The sequence below is a fragment of the Mustela erminea genome, chromosome 20, assembly GCF_009829155.1.
Source record: "Mustela erminea isolate mMusErm1 chromosome 20, mMusErm1.Pri, whole genome shotgun sequence".
Taxonomy (NCBI): domain Eukaryota; kingdom Metazoa; phylum Chordata; class Mammalia; order Carnivora; family Mustelidae; genus Mustela; species Mustela erminea.
In genome coordinates, this window is record NC_045633.1 from 21,820,809 (window position 1) to 21,846,373 (window position 25,565).

At 53.3% G+C, this 25,565-nt stretch overlaps 1 protein-coding gene across 5 annotated transcripts; it reads right to left on the reverse strand.

Moving 5' to 3' along the window:
• FLYWCH1 (FLYWCH-type zinc finger 1) lies at positions 1-21,437 on the reverse strand. Of its 5 annotated transcripts, none has more exons than XM_032327789.1 (10): positions 21,086-21,437; positions 19,063-19,186; positions 7,628-8,071; positions 6,903-7,358; positions 5,286-5,732; positions 4,914-5,153; positions 4,298-4,567; positions 3,172-3,444; positions 1,050-1,122; positions 1-607 (listed from the first exon to the last, which is right to left on the reverse strand). In XM_032327789.1, exons 1-10 carry the CDS (start codon positions 21,356-21,358, stop codon positions 484-486), a joined length of 2,724 nt encoding a protein of 907 aa, XP_032183680.1. In that variant the 5' UTR covers positions 21,359-21,437; the 3' UTR covers positions 1-483. The 5 variants fall into 5 exon arrangements, with proteins under 5 accessions (XP_032183680.1, XP_032183679.1, XP_032183678.1 ...); XM_032327788.1 differs by having other exon boundaries at positions 4,304-4,567; positions 4,890-5,153; XM_032327787.1 differs by having other exon boundaries at positions 4,890-5,153.
• Between the last annotated feature and the right edge of the window lie 4,128 nt (positions 21,438-25,565).

A 25,565-nucleotide genomic window follows, 5' to 3' on the forward strand; every position in this document is an offset into this window, starting at 1 on the left:
TATAAATAATGGTATTATTTTTTAAGTAATCTGTACCCCCCACGTGGGGCTTGAACTCACGACCTCGAGATCAGAAGTCGCACACCCCTCTGAGCCAGCCGGGTACCCCTGAGTTTTCCCTACAACTTTACAAACCAATTTTGAAAAAAATTAAATTAAACTAAAATAATAAAGAAATAAAAGGCAATTTTGGAGGCGATGTAGTTAAAGGTTTGTCGATTTGGTGGATCCTTTCAAAGAGCCAGCTTTGCGTCGCGTTCATTTTCTCGTCTCTATTTCATTCATATCTGTTCTTTCTCACGTCCCTCCTTCTGCTTCAGGGTCTCTCCTTTCTTCTTTTCCCAGCGTCTAGCATGGTAGCGTAAGCTGCCGACGGGAGATCTTTCTTCTTCTTGAAGGAAGTCTTTCCAGCCACCAGGCTCCCTCGAGCGGTGCTCTGCCCCGGCCAGGCGTCTGCAGGGCCGCGGCTCCAAGCTGCTCACCTCAGACCAGGTCCCCACTCGTCTCGGGATTTCTTCCAGTCACCGGGTGCGCGGGAGTGGGGTGACATCCGAAATCTGTAAGCTCCTCATCTTGCTTTGTGCTGCCGATTTCTGGCTTCACTCTGCTGCGAACACATAACGTCCTTTGTGTGATCTCAGTCCTTGTCGCTGGACGAGTCCTGCTGTTCGGGGTCTGGGTCCCGTCTGGCCCGGCGAGCACCCCCCGTGCGCTTGCAGAGAAGACCTGCTGCTCCCCTCCGGGCCCCCATGTCACAGGGAGAGAGCTGGCGCTCGCAGGAGCAGCCCCCCAGGGAGAGCTGGGGCCCACAGGCACGTGAGTGAGCGAGTTGAGGCCCCGGGGAAGGGACCCTCAGCCTCTGCGGGTCTTCAGGGGACCGCAGCCCCGGCCCACAGCTTTCCTCCAACCTCAGGGGAGACCCTGTGCCAGAACCACGAACCCGACCACTCCGGACACCTTGCCCACTGACACCGAGAGATGATAAGTGTCGCCATAAGCCACTACGTGTGGGGGGTGACCTGGGGGGGCGCAAGACAACTCACAGTTACCCATGCGTCTCAGGGCTTTCCGGAGAGCCAGGCTGCACGCACGGAGGTGCTGCCGGGGGAAGCTCCATCTTTCCTGAGGAAAGAAAGTGGAAACCAAGGGTTAATAATTTTTCTCTTGTTTAAGATTTTCTTTTCTTTCTTATTTTTCCCAACGTGGGGCTTGAACTCACAACCCTGAGATCAAGAGTCACGTGTTCTACTGACTGAGCTGGCCGGGCGCCCGGTTAACTCTTTTCTTGTTGAAGCTGCTGGAGCCAAAGGCATGCTCTTTGTAATGACAACTTTACGGGCCTGAGGATGAGGAAAACGGGGTAGAAGGCTCCCCCCACCTCATGGGGAAGCCATTGGAAATTCTGGTTTTCTAATATCCCAAACTACCTGTGCCTGGTGAAAGAAGCCACTGGGGACCTTGAGAGTCAGCATTTGGTCCTATCGTTCAGGAGAGCAGGACTAAATGAGACATGGAACTGAGGTGCCCTCCACTGGGACACAGGTGTCCCACAACTTTTTTTGAGATCTTTTATTTGTTTGACAGAGAGAGAGAGACAGCAAGAGAGGGAACACAAGCAGGGGGAATGGGAGAGAGAGAAGCAGACTGCCCGCTGAGCAGGGAGCCCGATGCGGGATTTGTTTTTTTGTTTGTTTGATTTAAAAAATTTTTTTTATTCAGGGCGCCTGGGTGGCTCAGTGGGTTAAGCCACTGCCTTCGGCTCAGGTCATGATCTCAGGGTCCTGGGATCGAGTCCCGCATCGGGCTCTCTGCTCAGCAGGGAGTCTGCTTCCTCCTCTCTCTCTGCCTGCCTCTCTGCCTACTTGTGATCTCTGTCAAATAAATAAATAAAAATTTAAAAAGTATATATCCTTTAAAAAAATTTTTTTTTATTCATTTATTTGACAGACACACCACAAATAGGCAGAGAGGCAGGCAGAGAGAGAGAGAGAGGAAGCAGGCTCCCCGCCGAGCAGAGAGCCAGATGCAGGCAGGGCTCGATCCCAGGACCCTGAGATCATGACCTGAACCGAAGACAGAGGCTTAACCCACTGAGCCATGAGGCATCCCCCCCCTTTTTTTTTTAAGATTATTTATTGGGGCATCCGGGGTCTCAGTCAGTTAAGCAGCTCCCTTGGCTCAGGTCTTGATCCTGGAGTTGGGAGATCAAGCCCGGCATCAGGCTCCCCACTCAGTGGGGAGCTGCTTCTCCCTCTGCCCCTTCCCCCAGCTCCTTCTCTCTCACTCACTGTTCCTCTTGCAAATAAATAGTCTTTTTTATAAAGACTTTTATGACAGAGAGAGAAACCACAAGCAGGAGGAGCAGCAGGCAGAGGGAGAAATGAGCTCTCTGCTAAACAGGGTGCTCGACACGGGGCTTGATCCCAGGACCCCAGGATCCTGACCTGAGCCGAGGGCAGATGCTTAACGACTGAGCCACCCACTGCCCCCCACGACTTCTATTTCTCACTGATGCCAAACACTCCTTTCTCCCAGAAACCACTTTTTTTTTTTTTTTTTTTTTAGCAGAGCCATATTTCTTTTGGTGGTTTTATACAACTTGGATTCATTTTTGTATTTTTTAAGATATGGCCCTTATTGTTCTCATGCATTAATATGAAACACAAAAATGCTTTCTAATGACTTGTTTTCTATCCTGTTTATGTGACGGGAACCCACTTTCAGTTCAATAAAATTAGTTCTTGGCAAAACCTTATGAGTGTGCGTGTGTATGCACGTGTGTGTGTGTAAGCCTTTGTGCATGCATGCGCAGGTGTGTGTACACACAAACACTGGCACGCTCTTCTGGAGCAGTCTCTGTTTTTTCATCTGATTTTCAAGAGACTGATCTGTGACCAGTTAAGACCTCTTAGGATAAGGGAAAGGAGAAGACACGAATGAGAAGGGGAGTTGTTCTGAGAACGGGACGGATCTAGGGGTGCTTTCAAGTTCTGGAAAAGGAAAAGGCTCCAGAGGACAGGAGAGGTAGAAAACTCTGGAAAGGTAGAAAGGCCAGGGCACAAAGCTCCTCAGACAGTGCCTGTCCTCTGAGGTGTCCCCACCACGGGCTAGGAGGGCTGCAAGCCCCGCCGCTCGTGTTCGCCCCGCTCTGACCGCCAATCCCCTCTGCACCTGGGTCTGCCTGTGGCGCCACGCTGGGGAGCCGCTCCCGCTGCCTCAGGGCCTCCAGGCCCGCCAGGTCGGGCGGGTGGCAGTGGCTGCGCATCACAGTCACCAGCTGACCCTGCGTGATGGCCCGGCTGCGGCAGCCCAGCCGGGCCTGGTCCCGGCACATCCAGTAGACCTTCTCCCCCGCCGCCTTCTCCTTCCTATAGAGGAAGGACTCGTACACCAGGAACCTGCCTCCGAGGGACGTCCTCAGGAACTCCAGAGGCTGGAGGGGTCCTGGAAGGAATGTGGCAACGTGAACGGGGCAGCTCGGAAGCAGGCTGCAGAGCCTGGGCCGCAGGGACAGAAGCTGCTTCCTCTGAGCCTGCGGCGCCCCCACAGAGGCGCTCTGCTCTCTGCCAGCAGACCAGCCCCGCTCTGGGGCCCGAGGGCTGTGGCTCCAGCGGCCAGCCCAGGGCCTGCGGCCCTGACACCCTGGAGGACAGACTGGCTATCTCCTTCTGAGGGCTATGGGGCTGCCCGGGAGGCTGGCCCTGTGTCCCTGCACGCCCCTCCTGACCCTCCTGGGACCCCACACCTGCTGGCAAGCACCCCGCTCAAAGGTTGGGCTACACCACTCAGCGGGGCCCATGGCTGGCTGGGACCATGCACCAGGAGCCTCCTGGCTCCATGTCCCCTCTCCCCTTGACCAGCTGGCAACTGATCAACTCTCTCTTGAGGCTTTTAAGACCCTGAATTGAAAGGTCCTGCAATGCTGGGGTCTGGGGGGCTCGAGAGAACTGGGCGGGGGAGTGAGAAAAATAGATGGACCCGAGAGGGAAGACAGAATGTCCCTGAGGTCCAGGCTTATTGCCCCATTAGTGGATGCTGGGCACTTCCTGTCCTGTAGCAGATCATGCCCCCTGTCCCCTCCCTCTAGCTGAGTGGGTTTCTCTCTGCTGCCAGCCAGTCTCACACCAGCACCAGCCTCGAAGATGGAGCCCATAAGCACCCCTGCCTTTAGGGACCTTTAGGTCTGTTTGCATACCACCACACGTGGGTGGCTAGACCCCAACAGGCCCCGGGCCAAGGACAGAAGGTCAGCAGGGAGACCGGGGCCCAGCACCTGCCGTGCTCTGCACCAGCTCACCCGCACCTGAGCCTTCCCTCTGCGCCGGGCTGGGGATCTGCTCCCGCTGCCTCAGGGCCTCCAGGCCCCCCAGGTCGGGTGGGTGACAGTGTCTGCGCATCACCATCACCCGCTGGCCCTGCGTGATGGCCCGACTGCGACAGCCCATGCGGGCCTGGTCCCGGCACGTCCAGTAGACCTTCTCGCCCGCCGCCTTCTCCCGCCGGTACAGGAAGGACTCGTACACCAGGAAGCTGCCGCCCAGAGGGGTCCTCAGGAACTCAGGGCCTCCTGGGGAGAAACAGGACAGGTGCGGTGGGAGAACCGGGAGCCAGGTCTTGGAGTTCAGCAGGGAGGCGATGGGGGCCCCTGTTCTCAAAGCAAGAGCAGCATAGCTCCTGGACAGAGCAGCTCAGGGAGGGCCCTGCCCAGACAGAGCAGGGCTAAGGTGAGGAGGGGAGGGGAGAGCAACCGGAGAGGGCTGTACCCACTTCCAGAGTGTTCCCCTAAGAACGGGATGCTGCTTGGTGGAGCTCGCGGGAGGGCTGAGGGAAAGGTGGCCTTCTGGGTCTCCTGCTTGTCACCAAGGCCCACTGGCCACAATCTGTCCTACCTGGGCTCCCCCGCTGAGCCGTACCGGGACGTTTCTCCCGCTGCCTCAGGGCTTCCAGGCCCCCCAGGTCGGGCGGGTGGCAGTGGCCACGCATCACGGTCACCCTCCGGCCCTGGGTGATGGCCCGGCTGCGGCAGCCCATGCGGGCCTGGTCCCGGCACGTCCAGTAGACCTTCTGCCCTGCCGCCTTCTCTCGCCGGTACAGGAAGGACTCGTACACCAGGAAGCTGCCACCCAGAGGGGTCCTCAGGAACTCAGGGCCTCCTGGGGAGGAACGGGACAGGTGCGGTGGCGGGGAGGAAGTGGCGATTCAGGGTTTTGGGTCCCCTCCTACCTCCCTGGACCTGAGGAAGCAGGACCCTCGGGGGCTCTGGGCCAGCAGTGCAAAGGGCTCACCTGGGTCCTCGTCCTGGTCCTCGGCAGGGGATCCCTGTGGGTCCTGGGGCGGGGCTGGAAGGACTTTTGTGCGCTTCCTGGGCCGGGCTTTGGCGACAGTCAGGGTCCCAGGCCCCCTGCGGGGGAGCAGGCTGTCCACGCCTCGGAGCAGCTTGTCCGCTTGGCCCCCAGGTCCCCCAGGCCGGGTCTGCAGTGTCTCAATGGCCTTCTCCTGCTGTCGCCGGGCCTCCAGGCCCTCCATGTCGGGCGGGTGGCAGTGGCCCCGCATGACGGTCACCCGCTGGCCCTGGGTGATGGCCCGGCTGCGGCAGCTGTGAAGCGCATGGTCCCGGCACGTCCAGTAGACCTTGTCTCCCACGGCCTTCTCCCGCTTGTAGAGGAAGGACTGGTGCACCAGGAAGCTGCCACCATAGCATGTCCTCAGGAACTCCAGGGGCCGGGCTTCTCCTGGGGGAGGAAGCTGGCGCAGTCACGGCAGGTGGAGGAGAGGAGTCTGGGGCAGTGTGGGGGGCCAAGTGTTTTTCCCTTGATGTGGACGCCGACTGGGGCTTCCCCTGAGCTGGGCGTGCATGGGCCCCTTGGGCATTCTCCCGACCCCCCAATGCCCCGAGGGAGCCAGGGAGAAGGTGTAGGTCCTCTCCAGGAGGTTAGCGGGGAGGCCCCAGCTCGGGTGGTTACACCTCATGGTGTAACACTCCTGTCCATACTCTTTTTAAGGTTTGTTTTTGAAACTTTTCCCTAATTTTTTAAAGATTTTATTTATTTGGGGCGCCTGGATGGCTCAGTGGGTTAAGCCTCTGCCTTGGGCTCAGGTCATGATCTCAGGATCCTGGGATTGAGCCCCGCATCGGGTTCTCTGCTCAGTGGGGAGTCTGCTTTCCCCTCTCTCTCTGTCTGCCTCTCTGCTACTTGTGATCTCTGTCTCTTTGTCAAATAAATAAATAAAATCTTTAAAGAAAAATAGACAGTAAAAAACACATATTCTCCACCTCCCCCCCACCCCGCCCCTTTCCCCCTGCTCCAGCACCCAGCACAGCTGCAGCCCTAAGTCCTTAAACCCTCACATCTGGATCAGGAGGGAGCCAACCCTTGGGACAAGTCCACCTCCCCTTTGCTGGTAATAAAAGCCACCAAGACCTCAGCTACCGCGCACTGGGTGCCACCACATGTGGGACTGGCACCGATCGCTTCCAGCCCATCAAGCATCTCATCCCCCCCGCAGTGGAGTGATGTCCCAACCCGGACAGTTCCCAAACCCCAGAGCTTCAGCACCTGTGCTGAACCTTGGTGGGGTGGGGCTGTGACCTGAACCTGGTCCAGAGCTCTCCCCTAGGCTGACCTCCCCTTAATGTCCTGGGCCACTAAGACCACCTCGCTCTGTTCAAACTCACGTTTCTGGGCCTCGCACCAGACCCTGCTGCATCACAAAGTTCCAGAAGGACTTGGGCCCTGTGGTTCTGGAGCACTAGTTCTGTCCCCCGGGTTTGATGATTTCTGGGCCATGCTGACTTAGAGCACATTACAAACCATGGGGACCCCACGTTTCCATCTGAGCACAGGTAAGGACCCCCGGGTTCCTGCCTGCCCCAGAGTGGAAGCTGGGCACGGGGCACTCACCGATCCCCAGAGTCGGGCGTTTCTTGGGGGGCAAGCTCAGCAGCGACATGGCTCGCGGCCCCTCCTCTACTGCAGCCGGCTTGCTCAGCACCAACCCAGGGGTGCGCTCTGGCTCCTGAGGGCACAGCCAGGGGCCCACCCCTTTCAGCGGCTCCTCTGGTTGGCCCCCAGGGCCATCTGGACCCCCCAAGCCTTCAGGCAGGGCCGGGCCGGGCAGCTTCTGTCTTCGGCGCCGCGCCTCCAGGCCCTCCTCATCGGGCGGGTGGCAGTGGCCCCGCATCACCGTGGCCCTCAGGCCTCGGGTGATGGCCCGGCCCCGGCAGCCCAGCTCCCAGTGCTCACGGCATTTCCAGTACACCTTGTCCCCCACTGCCTTCTCCTGCTTGTACAGGAAGCACTCGAGCACCAGAAGGCGGCCCCCGAAAGGGGTCCTCAGGAACTCCAAGGGCTTGGGGGCTGTGGAGGAAAAGAGAGGGCTGGGTTGGCTGGAACGGAGCAAGTGTTGAGGCCAAGGGCACGGACGGGAGCGCGGGGGGATGTGCAGGGACGATGCCCTGAGATCATCACACCAGCCAGACAGAGTCCTGGTTAGAGAAGAGGATGCTTGGCTCCAAGCAGAGATGGGACCCCAAGGCCACCCCTTAGAAGGGGGTCCACAGGGCCTATGTCTGAGCGAGCAGGCCCACAGAGGGAGCTGGGCCAGGAGCAGGAGGCCTGGAACTCACCTGTGTCTGACTTGTTGTGCTTCTGCTCAAAGGCCTGGGGGGTTGGCCGGACTGCCCCCACTTGCTCCTCCACTGACAGGATCTGGGGGGTCCTGGCCAGTGCGTCAGGACTGGACATCTCCAAGGACAGGACACAGTGCCGTCCTTTGGGCTGGGAATCCGCCCCATCCACGCTCTCGGTGGAGGCCGTCAGCAGGACCAGTTCGGAGAATTCTTGGGGCTTCGTGGGTGCTACGGGGACAACATTGGTGCCTGGCTCAGGGGACTCCGGGGATGGCTCCTGGCCAGCCTTCACACTCTCGCCCTCCTGCTCGCTGGGCTCCGGCAGGGGCATTCTGGGATGATGGCCCGTCCCTGCGGCCACGCTCAGGACCCAGCAGGTGGAGTTCTCGTCCTCCTCCTCCTCCTCCCTGCTCGGGAAGCTGGCAGTCCAGGGGGTCCGTCCTAAGGAAGGAGGCAAAATCCATCCATGGAGGCCCCCTTGGGCCTGGGGCTCAGGAAGATGGACGTGGGCTGGAGGTGGAGCCAGAGGGGGCTGAAAGGCTGGGGAGAGTCCTGCGCGGAGCTGGGGCACCCCGGGTAGGTGCTTCTGCTCCTCTGTGCCCCCTCAGGCAACTGCGGTCTGGTGACGTCCCCTCCCCAAATGCCACACTCCTGTCTGTAAAATGTGCCACAGGCCGGGCTCTCCAGGGGCTTTTGGGGAGACTGAGGCACTGAGGACCATGAGCTTCTACAAAGAGAGGCCCTTAGGTGCTGAGCACGGTGGGACGTGTCTTCACGGGGTTTCCCATTTAACTTGGCCCCATGTTATAATAGTTTATCATTCTTATTGATCCAGTGTACAGATGAGGACACTGAGGCACGCTAGGACAGCCAACATGGCCACGAAGTGCAGAGCCGGGAGTCGGGTCGAGGGGGTTCCAGAGCCTGACCTCTCACCGGACCTGGTTTACCTCATCTGGGATGACGGTAACTGGCCTTCCTGAGCACCAAGCCTCAGAGACCAGCACGCAGGTCACGGGCTCAGGTCCCAGACCCTCCCTGGATACCTGGTGTCCCACCTCCTGACCCTGTGTCACAGGGAGACGAGCCGGGCACCCACGGGCGCTCTGCAGACCACAAAGGAGACGTCTGGCTCTGAGAGGCGGGACTCCTTGGACTCCCAACCTGATCTGTCCCCCAGCCTGGGCCAGAGGCCCCGGACCGCACAGTACTCAGGAGATGCCAGGACACCTGGAGGGCAGTGACCTTGTGTCTGAGCCGGGGCTGGTGCTGCCTCAGCTGGGAGGGGACAGGGCGGTAGAGGTGTGCAGAGAATCCACAGTCACTCCAGGACCCCTGGCTTCTGGGCTGGAGAAGCAGAAAGGATGTGTTACAGGGGTGGAGCTAGCCCTGGGTACCAGTGTAGGTTGAGCTTCCTTGCTTTCTTGAGGGACTGGTTGGTGGGTGAATGGCTTGGTCTCCCCTGACTCTCGTTAAGAAGAAGCAGGACTGCAGCCTCCCTGCACATTTCAGCTCCCCATTTGTGAGCTGTCACCCTCGTTTCCAGTGTCGCCATTCCTGCTCTGGAGTTCCTGGTTTGGGGCCCAGATTCAGCTCCCCAAGGCCTGGTCAGCCTAAGGGCAGGGCCCCAGTGCCCTACTAGGACAGAGCCAAGGCTGAAGGCTCAGAGGGGTGCCTCATCTCCGCCCCATCTCGCCATACACGACTGCCCATCCCAGGGCAGCAGAGAAGCCCATCACAGGGGTTTGGGGTGGGAGGTGGTGGCGAGACTCCAGGAAATCTTCCAGGTCCCAGGCCACCTGATTGAGAATCCTGGCTGTGCTGCCCTCCCGCGTCATGCCCTGGACTTTCCAACACTCGCTCCTCCCGTGCCACCTTTCTTTGCCCTGCCCATCCCGCCCCACACCCTGACGTGGCTGGGCCAGGACGCGTGGACCCCTGGAGACTGGCCCCAGCAGGACCTAGTGTGCGCGCAAAGATGCTCTGGGCAGCAAAGGGTGACAGCGAGAAGCCCCGCCCCTGGACCGCCATGTCCCCCTCGCGAATTGGCCTGAGGCAGGACCATCAGTCAGCAGCCTGATTGGGCTGGGGCGCTCTGGCTCCCCTCGCGCTGTGGTCCCTGTGCTCTGGGTCCCATGCCCCAGCCGGCTGGTGCTCTTCCGCGTCCCAGCGGCCTCCAGCCTGCAGGACCAAGGGTGCAGGGGGCTGGCCCTCCCTTCTGCAGAGGCCTCGGACAACTCCAGCCAGGCAAAGCACTGTGGTCGCCGTCCACACAGCACACACACTCCTACAGGCCCAGCCCTGGGTCCCTGCCACACGCGGGGCAAAAGGGGACGCTGTGGGGACCCCGACACGCCACTGGCCTCAGACCATCAAATGCCGAAGGCTGGCCTCCTCCAAACTAGAGGGCACTGGCATGACTAAGAGCCCCCACATTCCACAGGAACAGGACCCAGAGTCATGGGTACCCCAGAGTCAGAAGACGGTGAGATCTCCTCAAATACAAGTTCTGCATAAAACGCTTCTAACACGTACACCCCTCAAAGGATACGGAAGAGATTTCAGCACAACCAAAGGCGAACTCTGGCTACCCCCAACTCACCCCCCCGCACACCCTCATCATCTGCTGAAAAGCAGGGGTCTGGCAATGACCTTGAATTTGGATTGGTTTGATGGTTACCATCCTCACCCACTAAGGGGTCTTGGAATGTAGATCGTCTAATGACCACATCAAGTACGCAGGCCCCCCTCGCAATGTGGTCTTGAATCTGGACAGGCTCCAGCCCAGACGGGTCGCTTGCTCTGAGACTTGCCCAGCAGACCCCCTGCCTGTGCGATCCTGCACGGCGGCCATGGGAACAGCCCACCCACCTCATGGGATACCCATCAAAAATAAACTTATCTTAAGCCAGTGAGATCGGGGTCATTTGTTACTCAGCAATAACTGGTACTCTTGGAAGGTAATTGAGCCTGGTGGGTTTTGGCTTTTTGATGGATGGAACAGAAAAGGTTGTGAGATGCACAGTACCAAAGTGCATTTGAACTTCAGGGGCCATGATACAGAAACGTTAAATCCCTCAGCTGATCACGCTTAACGGGCTGGTAATCCACCAAGAAGAACAAAAAAATTAAGTATGAAGGATGGCAATGAGAATTAAGACCCCTGTAATGGGGGTGCCTGTGGGCTTAGTCAGTGAAATGTCTGCCATTGGCTCAGGTCATGATCCCGGGGTTCTGGGATCGAGCCCCACATGAGGCTCCCTGCTCAGCAGAGAGCCTGCTTCTCCCTCTGCCTGCTGCTACCCCTGCTTGTGTTCTCTCTCTCTCTAATCTTTCTTTTTTTTTAAATTTATTTTCAGAAAAACAGTATTCATTGTTTTTTCACCACACCCAGTGCTCCATGCAATCCATGCCCTCTATAATACCCCACCTGGTACCCCAACCTCCCACTCCCCCCTAATCTTAACAACAACAACAAAAATAGCAAAAAGTCTGCAATGTAATAAGCCAGTCACAAAAAAAAACTAATGCATATGATTCCACTTCTATAAAGTCCCTACACTAGTCAAATTCATGGCTGCAGAATCGGGGGGGCCACTGCAGTGGGGAGGGGAAAGGGAGCTGTTGTTCAGTGGGTGTGGTTTCAGTTCGGGATGATGATGACGACGTTCTGGCAGCGGAGGGTGGCGATGGTGGCATACCAGCGTGAGGGCCAGAATGATTCAAGCTGTAAATTTTTGTGATATATGTTTTACCACATGCACACAAATCTGTAACAAACTACATGGAGTAATGTTCCATTTACCTAACATCACTGGGGAATGAGGTTGTGCAGAAAAGGCAGATTTCAAACAAGCTGAAGTTCTCTCTTCAGGATGCGGACTTTAACCATTTTATCTGCTTCACAGTTTACCCTTTGAGGATGGATCTCTCCATAAGCTCTTACCACTCTTCACTATCTGGATGAAGGGGGCATACATATTTTCTCCTGATCTGGAAATAAACGGTCTCCCCCCAGTTCCCTTGGTACAGCTCCCCTCCCCTCTGGGCCCCTTCTCCACCCTTCATGTCCTGATCTCTCTGGTCACCAACACTCTCTGCCTCCACGTTCTCTGCACCGGGACTACCAAGGTTCTTCGGTCTCCTGTGTCTGAGAATAAGACCTAACCAAAGCTCCTCCTTCCCTCACCAGTCCAACTTTGGAAGGCCGGCTCACACTCCTGCCTTCTCGGCCCGGCTGTCTGCAGGCTGCCCGCCAGCTCTGCAGACACCAACCGCTCTCTCGTTCAGCCCCCGGTGCAGGGTTGGCACCAGCTGTGTCGATCCGTACACCGCGATCTCCCTCGGAACCACCTGCGCAGGCCTATGTGTGGTCCGTCCATACGACGGAATGATATTCGGACATAACCAGGAATCAAGTTCTGGCACGTGCCAGATGAACGCTGAGAACATCATGCTTAGTCAAAGAAGCTGGGCACGGGGCGCCTGGGGGGCTCAGCTGGTAAAGCATCTGCCTTCAGCTCAGGTCCTGAGCTCCAGGTCCCGGGAACGAGTGAGGAGTCTGCTTCTTCCTCTCCCTCTCTGCCTCTCCCCCCAGCTTGTGCTCGCTCGCTCTCTCTCTCTCTCACACACACAAATGAATAAATAAAATCTTAAAAAAAAAGGCAGCAGCAGCCAGACACAAAAGATGGCATATACATGACTCCGTTCATATGACATGTTGAGAACAGGCAAATCCACTGAGATGGAACGTAGATGAGCGACTGCACAGGACTGGTGGCGGGGGGAGATCTGGAAGTGATGCTAAGAGGTGTGGGGCTTTTGGGGTAACGAAACTGATTGTGAGTCAGTGAAACTGATTGTGGTGATGGTTGTTGGACTCCATGGACACATGGAATACAGTGAGCTATACACTCTTGACAGGGGAGTTGTATGCGTGTAAATCAGATCTCAATAAAACTGCTTAGAAAATATCCTTATAGGGATTCAGGTCCCCAGGGTCACTAGGATGAAAAACAGTTTTCTTTTTCTTTCCTTTTTTTTTTAAAGATTTTTATTTTATTTTTTTTTATAAGTTTTATTCATATTTCTTTTTTTTTTTTTTAAATATTTTATTTATTTATTTGTCAGAGAGAGAGGGAGAGAGAGCGAGCACAGGCGGACAGAATGGCAGACAGAGGCAGAGGGAGAAGCAGGCTCCCTGCCAAGCAAGGAGCCCGATGTGGGACTCGATCCCAGGACGCTGGGATCATGACCTGTGCCGAAGGCAGCGGCTTAACCCACTGAGCCACCCAGGCGTCCCTTTTAAAGATTTTTAAAAAGTCATTTCTACACCCAACATGGGGCTCAAACTCACAACCCTGAGATCAAGAGTCACACGCTCCACTGATGAGCCCATCAGGCGCCCCGAAAACCGGTCTTGTACACCCTAAGCAGGCCTTTCCCTACTGGGCTTGGTTTCCTCATCAAAAAAGAGGGATTGAACATTAGGAGATTGTGGAGGTTACGAAGATTATATTGTAAAAACGATATAAAAATTTGTTTAAACTGTTAAGAACCGAATTCCTAGTCAACGCCCCATAATCCTGCCCCTCAGACGCACTGCTCTGTCCCCTTTTTGGGTCAGAGCTCTGGACGGACGTTTTGTTTTCCGTGACACACACGTCGCATCAACATACCCTTTGCAATTTCGCCCCACTTTATGGTGGAGGCCCCCACCTAGACCAGATGGAGCCCCAGCCCAGGATCAAATCATTACGTAAGGCAAGCCTAGAACCGGCGCCGACGCGCAGAGAAGCCCGGCAGCAATGCTCCCGGCGGCCGCAGGGTGGCGGTGCTGCTCCTTAGGGCCCGCGCACTGCGTCCTCGGTGAGAAAGAGCGGCCTCACACGACCGTTTACAAAACAAGAACGTGGGAGTTCTTCCATGAAGCAAAAATAACCAAAGATTTCCCAAAATGTTTGTATTTACAAAACTTAACATTTAGGAAGCAGATGCAGTGAACAAAGTCTGCAAATACCATCTTTTCTAAGCTAAGGTTTTCCCAAAAACAAACCCAAGTACAGCTTGGACCCCGCGGGGCCTCTCCCTCGGCCTCTGGAGGCTCTGCTCAGAGTTGTGGGTTACAGACTGATTTTATGTATTCATGGCCTCAAAAACAAAACAAAACAAAACAAAAAAATGGGGTGCCTGGGTGGCTCAGGTCATGATCCTGGGGTCCTGGGATCGAGCCCCGCATTGGGCTCCCTGCTCAGCTAGAGGCCTGCTTCTCCCTCTCCCCTTCCCCCTGCTTCTGTTCCCTCTCTCGCTGTGTCTTTCTCTGTTAACTAACTAAATAAAATCTTTATTTTTATGTTTTTTAAAGATTTTATTTATTTATTTGACAGAGAGAGATCACAAGCAGGCAGAGAGGCAGGCAGAGAGAGAGGGGGAAGCAGGCTCCCTGCTGAGCAGAGAGCCCGATGTGGGGCTTGATCCCAGGACCCCAGGACCCCAGGACCACGACCCAAGCTGAAGGCAGAGGCTTAACCCACTGAGCCACCCAGGTGCCCCAATAAATAAAATCTTTAAAACAAAAATAAACCCCCAAAGCCTTAAACACCTAGGAAGAAATATCTCAAAATGTTAAAAGTAGGAAGAGCAGTCATTTACTTTCTCCTTCCATTTCTTTTTCTTGAAATTGTGGACAGTGTGCATGAACTCGGCACCTGGGGAAACGGGAGACAAGCTCCATCGCCTCGCTCCATCATTTGTCCGTTAACTCCGTAACTCTCCTGTGACAAGTCACACGAGAAATGAAAGGGTAATACAGATGACGGAACAGAGAAATGAGCAACACTTGAGGACATTAAAAATCCTTATTGTGGGACCCGCAGACCCTCAAAGACATTCCCTCCGAGATATATATTAACTACAAAGGGAAAGACAGTAACGACAAAGGGAAAGACAGTAACGACAAAGGGAAAGACAGTAAAGACGGAGGGGAAATCCTGCGAACACCCCGGGGCATCGAGGCCGACTTTGTCGGGCATAAGACACGTCAACACCATGACGTCCTTGATGAGATGCACCAAGGACACCCCACGGTCTCTGGGATACTCCTGCCCCAAGTGCACACCTCCACTTCAATCAGACAAGGCACATCGAGGGACAGCCCACAAAACAAGTGACCAGAACACTTGAAAAACGCTGAGGTCATCAAGGACAAGGGCCGGGTGAGGACCTGTCACTGACTGGAGAGGGCTGAGGGGACCGAGCAGCTAAATGCCATATGGGGTGGCGGGACGGAAAAAGGATGTTGGGGACAAGCTGGAGAAATTGGAGTCAGGTCAACAGTGTAGGCAAAGAGAACTGTACCATGTTGATATCCTGATTCACTCTCCATGCAGCATCGGGTAAGAGGTTGACAATTGGGGGGACCAGATGATGGGTATGTGGGAATTCTTCATACTACCTTTGCAATGCTTTTAAAGTCTAAAATTAGGGACACCTGGGTGGCTAAGTGGGTTAAGCCTTGCCTTCAGCTCTGGTCATGATCTCAGGGGCCTGAGATCGAGCCCCGCATCGGACTCTCTGCTCAGCGGGGAGCCTGCTTCCCTTCCTCTCTCTCTGCCTGCCTCTCTGCCTACTTGTGATCTCTCTCACTCCATCAAATAAATAAATAAAATATTTTTTTTAAAAAGTCTAAAATTAACTCAAAAGACTTTGAAAACCCAAGTGTCAAACTTACAGACGAAGTGGGAGTTGACGGAGAAAGTAAGTGACAGAGACCTCCTGAGTGTAGGGTGAGAGAGAGAGAGAGAGGGAGACACCCTCTGGTCCAGAGCCTCGCCGTCCATCCTGAGACCTGGGACCTGAGCCAGGAACAAAGCTCCTCTGGCACCAGCCCACACCTCCAGTCCGGTGACCCAGCATCTTCTTACCAAGCGTCACCACCAGCCCCGCTCAGTGTCTGGGGCCATAAGTGAGCAGCCCAGGCACACATGGCTAGCGAGAGCCAAGACTCCAGCCCAGGCCTAGCTGGTGTGGAGCTAACGGGGTGTCTCCCTGTGCCCTGGGCGGCTACAGTAAGACCTAAGAAGCACCTCTTGCTTCTCCCTCTTACAGAGGAAGCTGATGCTCAGAGCTGCCTTCAGAGTACGTCGTCAGCTGCACCGATGCGGCCCTACAAACCAGCTATTTCATGGTTCATCCCAGTGACTTCCGGCTGATCTGGCCCATGGGAGGCACAGTGGGACACTGGAGGCTGGGGTGAGGAGGGTGTTCCAGAAGCCACCTGCCTGCCCTGGAGCTCAGCCTGGCTGTGCCGGCAGTGTGGGGCCCCTGCCACACCCGGGCTTGCTCGCCATTTCCTGTTTGGCCTCCCAGCTCCTCCACCACCGGGGACCACAAGGAAACCCCCAGTGGAAATCTTACAGTGCGGGCGCCTGGGTGGCTCAGTGGTTAGGCGCCTGCCTTCAGCTCAGGCAGGTCATGATTCCAGATCGAGATCAAGCCCCCGCTCAGCGGGAAGCCTGCTTCTCCCTCTCCCACTGCCCCTGCTTATGCTCCTTCTCTCGCTCTCTCTCTCTTTCTGTCAAATGAATAAATAAAATCTTTAGAGAAATTAAAAAAAAAAGAAATCTTACAGTAGTTTCTATTTTCCCAGCTGGACAGGACAGTGATGACAGTATTTTCTATTTACCAGACACAAGGACGTGGCTGCCATTAGCCGGGAAGGGCTCTGCACTCACTACCCCAGTTTATCTTCAGTTTATCTTCCAAATAAGCCCCTCAGTCAGAGTCCGCTGTTCTGTCGTGTCCCAGAGGAGGAACCAAGGCTGAATCCTCGCTTCCTGTGACCCAGAGCGGGCTGATAAAGACAGTCCTCATTCAAGACGCCTGTGTCCGCCTTCAGGGCCTCAACTCGTAAAATCAGTAAAAATGGTTCTTTTCACACTAAGGATTCTGACCTAGGTATCAGTGCAGTGGGTTCAGACTGGTGTTGTCGGTCAAGGTGATTTGCTTCCCAGGCAATACCTGATAATGTCCAGAGACATTTCTGGTTGTCGCCACTGGGAGACAGAGCGTGCTACCAGCATCTACCAGGCCAGGTCAAGGATGCTGCCCGACATCCTACAGTGCCCAGGGTGGCTTCTCCAACACCCCCTAAAGAAGCATCTGGTCCAACATGCCAACCAAGCCAAGGCTGAGAAAGCCTACTTGAGATCAGTGTTTAAAAAATGAAATAAAATTTAAAAAATGAAACAAGAGAAAGTGAATCTGTACAATGAGCTAAGTATAGTTTTCATGCAAGTTTTATTATAATTAGTTGTATGTGTAACTCTGGCCTTTTTAAGAATTCCCCGGGGCCCTTAATAAAAATACAAATGCTTGGATTTCCATCTGAAATTCGGACAGAGGATCTGGAGAGGGATTCAAGAATCTGGATTTTTAGCAAGCACCCCATGAGGCTCTGGGAGACCATGGACTGTGCTTTGAGAAACACTTGAGGAGAGGCCCTGGAGAAACATATCAGTCACTAAGTGACGTGCCTAAGAAGGATTTAAAGGGTTTTCTTTTTGTGTGTGTGCCAGGCCCCACAGGAAGTATTTTATATACGTGATCTCACTTAATCTGTCTCACTGTACATGCTCCCTCATTAATGTGTTAAATAAAATCATAACACCTGTTTATTTTGGATAAGCAGGAGAGTTATGATTTCATCTTTTCTGAGATGATCCTGTAACATTTTTTTTAAAGATTTTATTTATTTATTTGACAGACAGAGATCACAAGTAGGCAGAGAGGCGGGGGGCGGGGAGCAGGCTCCCCACTGAGCAGAGAGCCCAATGTGGGGCTCCATCCCAGGACCCTGAGATCATGACCTGAACCGAAGGCGAGGCTTAACCCACTGAGCCACCCAGGTACCCCAATCCCATAACATTTTAATGTATTTCACATACCTTGAGCTATTCGGAGAACCTCAAGAACACAGACAGGAATTTGCTCAAACTCCTAAGCAATAAAAGTGAAATGTGGAGGAGAGAGCTTAGCATGGCTTCCGTACCTTGGAACAGCAAATACCAGACTTCTAAAAATCCCATCCTGGAAGGTTCCTTCCAGCAAAGCAAACTCCACAGGGCCTTTACAGTGAATTAATGTGCTCATACCTATGCAAGCAATCAGGCCAAATCGACTGAGACCAGCCTCATTTCCTGATCAGAAGTATCTTTCACTGAGGTTATGAGACTGTAAAGGACCGTTGCGCCTCAGCGGAAACTGGGCACTGTCTAGAACACAACCTTCCAGGTTACGGGCTTCCAGCCTGAGCTACTGGGACAGCTCTGCACAGCGTAGATAACCAAGATCAATGCAAAACTATTCTAGTCTATGGGCAATAAACTTTCTCTCCATGCAAATAAGTACATGTAAACAATTCTTCCGCCTGAAGAAAAATCCAGTTTTGCTTCCAGGTGCACATTTCAGTATCTGTCATCTTCTGGAATCTTCTCTGGGTTCTTTTGCAAACTGGTTATTAGATCTTTCTGGTTTCTTGGTTAATGAGTTAAGTAAAAGCTTCCATACACGTTCCTTCCACATCTGTCTGAGACAGCTTTATTTCTTTTGTTTCGGTCTAAGGTTCTGCTTTTCTAATTGCCTGGATCACTGGCCCTGTCATCCCTGGTTCAAGTCCGCAATCTTTAAAATTCTGCCAATATGCACTGCATGCAATATAAGTGGGTATGACTTTATGAAACTTTTCCTCTGCCACGCATATGTCTACTTATCGTGGGTGGACTTCAAATGCATTTTTTTTACTCTGGATGATCATTGCGTTGAGGTCAATACTTGGATCCTTGTGTTTGTTTTGTAGTATTTAATTTTCACTCACTCAAGATTTATTGAGTGACGAGTATTTTTTTTTTTAAGATTTTATTTACTTATTTGACAGACAGAGATCACAAGCAGGCAGAGAGGTAGGCAGAGAGAGGAAGAAAAACAGGCTCCCCATCAAGCAGAGAGCCCGATGTGGGGGGCTCCCCATCAAGCAGAGAGCCCGATGTGGGGCTCGATCCCAGGACCCTGAGATCATGACCTGAGCCGAAGGCAGAAGCTTTAACCCACTGCGCCACTCAGGCGCCCCGAGTGACGAGTAATTTAAATTGGGCAGATGTACACGGAAGGTTCGAGAGCCTTGCGGTTTGCTTCATCCCTCTCTTCTCTTCTCCCCTCCCCCAGGACTGAGACACAGAGCAATTCTGAGCCCACACTCAACTGCCCATTGATACTGCTTTCCTGCGTGCGGTCCCAAAGGGCTCAGTGTCAACCTGACACACCTAAGAGACCCACGGGACTCTAGACTGCCGGGAGCCTCTCAGGCAAGAGCTCATCACTAAGGTCCTGAACGTCCCAGCCTCACTCGGCAGCTGACAGTGGATCAACAGAATTACCTTCAGGCACCGAGAGCGAGACCCGCCATCCCCATCCACCAGTACTCCGGTCCTTACGGCTGAGGCTGACTTGCTCCGTACAACACCTGGGGCAAATTCCATCAATCCTCTGGACTGATTTTACCTGTGAAATAAGAAAAGTGGCGAATGAGATGCTGTATTTGAAAAGTTTCCATAAACTGTAAATCATCACGCAAGGAGTTCTTTGTTGGGCCCAGGGGTCTTGATGTTTGAAAAAGGTCCTGGGGGACTCCAGCTGCTCTCCCCTCCCACGTGTGCTATGGAGCTATGAGGGGTAGAGGTGTGCACTCACTGACTGGTGAACTTCCTATGAAATACGCATGCTCTCTGTGTGTGCGTACACACAGGTATTGCTCCTAGGAGGTGTTGAAGGTGGCAGCGACCGCCCCCCGCCCCCAGCGATTTGGAATCACGGCTCTAAAGCAGGGCTTCTCAACCTCAGCACCACTGGCATTTGGGGGGAGGGGGGCTGTCCTGTGCAATGAGGGATGTTTCGCAGCATTTCTGGCCTGTGCCTGCTGGATGCAGCCCACCCAGCCCAACAATACCATTGCCATATGTCCCCTGGGAACCCCACTCCTGAGTACCTGAGAGATGCACAGGGCACAGAAAGGAAGATTCTGGCTCCAGGTCCTTCCAGACCCAGGTCCTTCAGTCACCAGTCACCAGATCGGAATCTTATCTTTTTTTTCTTTCTTTTTTTTTTTTTTTTAAACTAATCTCTATAATGTGGGGCTTAGACTCACAACCTGGAGATCAAGAGTCCCCTGTCTTACCCACCGAACCAGCCAGCACCCCAGAATCTTAGCTATTTTTTCTTTACTTCTTCCTCACCAGGCCTCATGTGTCCTCAAATCTCATTCTCTGTACCTGGTCACACCACCTTCCCGTGGCCTTCCCACAGAACATCACTCCAGGGCTTTGGTCCTCCCCCATTCCTCCGTGGCCTTCTCATCCAGCATCCAGCCTGGCTAATTCTCCCTAGGCAGTGCCAGTCGGTTAATCTTCCTAAAGCTGAACTTAATTATTTCTCTGTCCAGTAAAAATCGTCTCCTTCTCCCTTATAAACACTCCACGCTCCAGCCCCAAGCTCACACCCTCTCTTCTCCCAGTCCGACTAGGAGCCTTTGGAAGAGGAACAAGATAAACCTGAAGGCATCAAACCAGAAAATTCAAATCCAGTCCTCGAAGTGATTTTTGGCCCTGAGATGCAGAAATGCCAAAGTATTAAAAATATACCTTTTGGGGGGAAGTTGAAGGTTACCATGATTATCTGATTATTGGAACTCAGCATGCCCCCAGAGGCAAGAAGCAGAGGCTGAGAAAGACGGAGGTTTGTTAAAACAAGGGTTTCAAACTGTGGTCAGAACCACCAGATCCCGAAATCAGTGTCACGGGTTAGCGATATTCATTGGGAACGGAAAGGACAGAACACAACAGAATGAAATCAGAACAAAGGTAGAGGCGACGCGGCCGTACCCTGCGAGGACGTTTGAACTCTCCCAGCAATCTACGTCCGCAGGCACAAGTTATGCATGGGGAACATATTTCTCAAGTCCAAAAAGTTTGAAAGTCACAAGAGGCATCCGCGCAATCAGAAGTGGAAGGAGGGGTGTAACAGCAGCAAAAAGTGCAAGGTCACTGGGACCTACAGAACCGCGCAGGCGGGACGCGGCTGGGGTGGGGGCCAGCGCGGGTCAGCACTGTGCGGAGGACACCGCAGAGCGGGGGTGCGGAAGGGGCGAACGGGGGGGCTCCCTTTCTGGGGGTGTCGGGGCTCAGTCCGGGGTCTGCTGGGTTGGGGCGAAGGAGGAGCGAGGAGAAGGGAGACGAGTCTCGGGTGAAGGACAAGGAGGCGGCCTGAGCGCCGGGACCCGGAGCCGGGTGCCCACCCCCACTTCCAGCCTCAGCAGCCCTCGGGACCCCCGGGGAGGCCTGGCCGGGGGCGCGGCCACGCCGTGGGACCCGGGACCCTCCCCGGCCCGCAGGGGACCGTGCTCACCGGGCACCGGCCGGGCGGCGGCGGCAGCGGAGCCCTCCCTCTCCGGAGACTGAGCCGCGGCGGGTCCTTTGGCCTCGGCCGCCGCAGCCACGGGCGTCGACCTCGCGGCCCAGGAGCCTCAGGCCACCACAACCCTAGCGCCCGCTCCCCGCCCCCACCTGCCCTGTCGGGAGCGAGCCCCGTGTCCGCGCGCCGCCGCGCTGGCCGGGAGCGCGCGCCACCCGGCTGGGGAGCCGACCCCTTGGAACGCCCAAGCAGTCTCCCAGCGAGCATGCGCAGCAGGGCCGCGGGGCCCCATTCCTCGGGCAAACTCCGCTTCTCCGGCTCTTCTGTGAGCGGCGCCGAGCTGGCGGCTTGACCAATCGGCGCGGGGATATAGGGCCAGGGTTTGCGAAAAGGGCGGGGCAAGCCCAGGATTGGGCGGTGTCGCCCGGGGGCGGAGCGTCGGCCGCAGAGGCGGCTGGCACTGGGGATTCTGGGCGGGGCTCTGAGACAGGTGAGTTGGGGGGCTTCTTTGAGACCACCCCCAGGCCTCCACGAGGATTTGATTCCCTGCTCACTAAGCGGGAGCATTTGGTTAAATATCGTATTAGACCTGTCACTTTACTTCGCCAGCAGAAGGAAATTTCTTATACACCTTGTTGAAACCTTCAAATGACCCCACCGCAAAGCCGCGTCAATTTGAGATGCAAAACACAGTGAATTTTGGTAATAACGGATTGTAACTTTGAATAAAAGAACCTAAGAGTTGATACTGATATAAATAAGTAGGGGCACCTAGGTGGCCCGGTTGGCTAAGCGTCTGACTCTGGGTTTTGGTTGGGGTCATGATCTCAGGGTCGTGGGATGGAACCCCTAATCAGGCTCTCTGCTGGGTGTGGAGTCTGCTGGAGATTGTCCCTCTCCCTCTGCCCTTCCCCCATCCCACCCCTCACCCTCAACCCTGCCTGCAGCACTCTTTTTCTATAAATAAATAAATAAATAAATAAATAAATGGGGAGAAGGGAAGGCTCGCTCTTACTGTAGGAGCCCAACTCAGAAATGCAGAAGAGAGGATGCAGAAAATCATCATTTGTCAACCATCCTAATTAATGGCTGATTTCGGCAAAAATTATTAATGGCCTCTAAAGTTGGAGGGTGAGAGCTTAACAAGGAAATGGTATTTACATAATCCCAAAGATACTTATTAATTACAAAGGGGGAAATACGAATTTTACAGTAGAAGAATGGTTCTCAAAGTGTAATCTGGGGGTTCTTAGAGGTCCCTGTGGAATACTGCAAAGGCGACATGACATGGATTACATGGATGTTGTAAAAGGCTGACTGCCAAAGCTCAAATGAGAACCTCTAGTATTTCTTTAGGCTTCCATTAAGGAGATTTGCATAAATAAATAAATAAATAAAATGTACAATTCCGTTTTTTTAGCATATTCATAAAGTTGTGCAAACATCAGCACAATCAGTTTTAGAATATTTTTACTCCAGGAAGAATCCTGTAGCCACAGTTGAAACATTCCTCAGCCCTGAACCCCAGGCTACTATTCAGCTTTCTGTCCCTATAGATGTGCCTATTTTGGACATTCATATATATGGAATCATACAATATGTGGTGTTTTATGTCTGACTTATTTCACTTAGCCTGGGTTTTTAAAAAAATTTTTTTTTAAGATTTTATACATTTACTTGAGAGAGACGGAGAGAGATCACAGAGGAAGAGGGAGAAGTAGACTTGCTGCTGAGCAGAGAGCTCAATCCCAGGACCCCAAGATCATGAGACCCCAGCCCAAGGCAGATGCTTAATGGACTGTGACACCCTGGTGCCCAGCTTTCCCATATTTATTGTTTTTTTTTTTTCTTCTTTTTTTTTTTTAAGATTTTATTTATTTATCAGAGAGAGAGAGGGTGAGAGAGCGAGCACAGGCAGACAGAATGGCAGGCAGAGGCAGAGGGAGAAGCAGGCTCCCTGCCGAGCAAGGAGCCCGATGTGGGACTCGATCCCAGGACGCTGGGATCATGACCTGAGCTGAAGGCAGCTGCTTAACCAACTGAGCCACCCAGGCATCCCTCCCATATTTATTGTTAATCGCTTGTTTTACACTTTGCTTTTCTTATTGAAGTCTGGCTGACAATGTTATATCAATGTCAGGTGTACAACACAGTGACTGGACAATTCCATACACTAGGCAACAGCACATCACAATGAGCGTAATCAGACCTGTTACTATGCAAGGTTATTACACTATCACTGTACTCCCTAGACTGCACTTTTCACCCCTGTGATTTAGCCAACACATTCTGAAAGCATGACGTTTTTACTCCCCCAGTGCCCAAACTGAACAACAAAAACAATGCAATTTCACTTTTTGCTGTTGTGGCTTGTGTTTTTGGTGTCATATCTAAGAAATCACTGTTTAGGGTTGCCTGGATGGCTCAGTTAGTTAAGTATCTGCCTTTGACTCAGGTCCAGCCCCAGGGTCCTGGGATTGAGCCCCTAATGGGGCTCCCTTCTCCAAGGGGAGTCTGCCCCTGCCCCTTGCTCATGCTCTCTCTTTCTCTCAAATAAGTGAATACAATTTTAAAAAGAAATCAGTGCCTGGGGCGCCTGGGTGGCTCAGTGGGTTAAAGCCTCTGCCTTCAGCTCAGGTCATGATCCCAGGGTTCTGGGATTGAGCCCCACATCAGGCTCTCTGCTCAGCGGGGAGCCTGCTTCCCTTCCTCTCCCTCTGCCTGTCTCTCTGCCTACTTGTGATCTCTGTCTTTCAAATAAATAAATAAAATCTTTTAAAAAATGACACAAATTTATAAAAAAAAATCACTGCTTAATCCCCATTCACAAAGATTTACTCCATATGTATTTTAGGAGTTTTAGATTTTAACTCTTAACATTTGAGTCTTAGACCCATTTTCAGTTTTTTTTTAAGATTTTATTTATTTATTTGACAGACAGAGATCACAAGTAGGCAGAGAAGCAGGCAGAGAGGGGAAGTGAAGCAGGCCCCCTGCTGAGCAGAGAGCCCGATGTGGGACTCGATCCCAGGACCTTGAGATCATAACCCGAGCCGAAGGCAGCGGCTTAACCCACTGAGCCACCCAGGCGCCCAGTTTTGTTTTTTTTTTTAATATGGGGTGAGGTAGGGTTCCAACTTCATTCTTATGCACATGGATATCCTAGTGGTCCCACTACCATGTTGAGAATGACACTGTTGTTCCCCCCATTTGGTAGTTTTGGTGCCCTCAATGAAACTCAGTTGGCCATAAATCAGAGGGTTTATTTCTGGACTCTCCCCTTTATTTCATTGATCTATGGCTCTTTTTACACCAATACCACACTGTCTTGATTACTGCTCCTTTGAGTTTAGAAATCAGAGAGTGTGAGTTCTCCAACTTTGTCCTTTTTAAAAAAAAAAAATTACTTGACAGAGAGAGACCACAAGTAGGCAGAGAGGCAGGAAGAGGAAGAGGGGGAAGCAGGCTCCCCACTGAGCAGAGAGCCCAATGTGGGCTCCATCCCAGGACCCTGAGATCATGACCTGAGCTGAAGGCAGAGGCTTAACCCACTGAGCTACCCAGGCGCCCCCAACTTTGTTTTCAGGATGGTTTTGGCTGTTCTGGTTCCTTCTGTTTCTAGGTATCATATTCTAAATTTTTAAAAAAAGATCTTATTTATGGATTCATTTAGAGAGAGAGAGAGGAGACTGGGAGGAGGGGGAGAGGGAGAGAATCTCAAGATGACTCTGCACTGAGTGAGTGCAGTGTAGGACATGGGCTGGATCTCACCACCCCCAAGATCATGACCTGAGCAGAAATCAAGGGGCTGAAGCTTAACAGACTCAGCCACCCAGGAGCCACTCTTTTCCATCCTTTTGGAAACAAATCTCTATTTTAAATTTTACATCATTGAGAAAACACTGCACAGCAAAGGTCTCTGCCTTTTCACTAAACTCTACATTGTAAACCACGCCCTATTGTTATAGTATTTCTATACCATTGGCTACACAATTTAGTTTTGTTTTTTTAAGATTTTATTTATTTGACAGAGAGAGATCACAAGTAGGCAGAGAGGCAGGCAGAGAGAGACGGAGAAGCAGGCTCCCTGCTGGACAGAGAGCCCGATGCGGGGCTCTATCCCAGCAGCCTGGGACCATGACCCGAGCCAAAGGCAGAGGCTTAACCCCCTGAGCCACCCAGGCGCCCGTAGTTCTTTTCTTGGTGAACGTTGCGGTTCTAAATCCCGCTATTATAAATACTGCCCCGTGGCTGGCTTTCTTCCTAACATTTGGGAAATCTGGGTGAAGAGCAGATAGGAATCTTTTTACACGTTTTGCAACTTTCCTATAGGTGTGAAATTATGGAAACAAAACGGCAGACAGGGGTGCCTGGGTAACACAATCCGTTAGGGGCTGACTCTGGATTTCCGCTCAGGTGGTAGATCTCAGGACCCGAGAGACCCAGCCCCTCCTCCCTGGCCCACTGGTCCCTC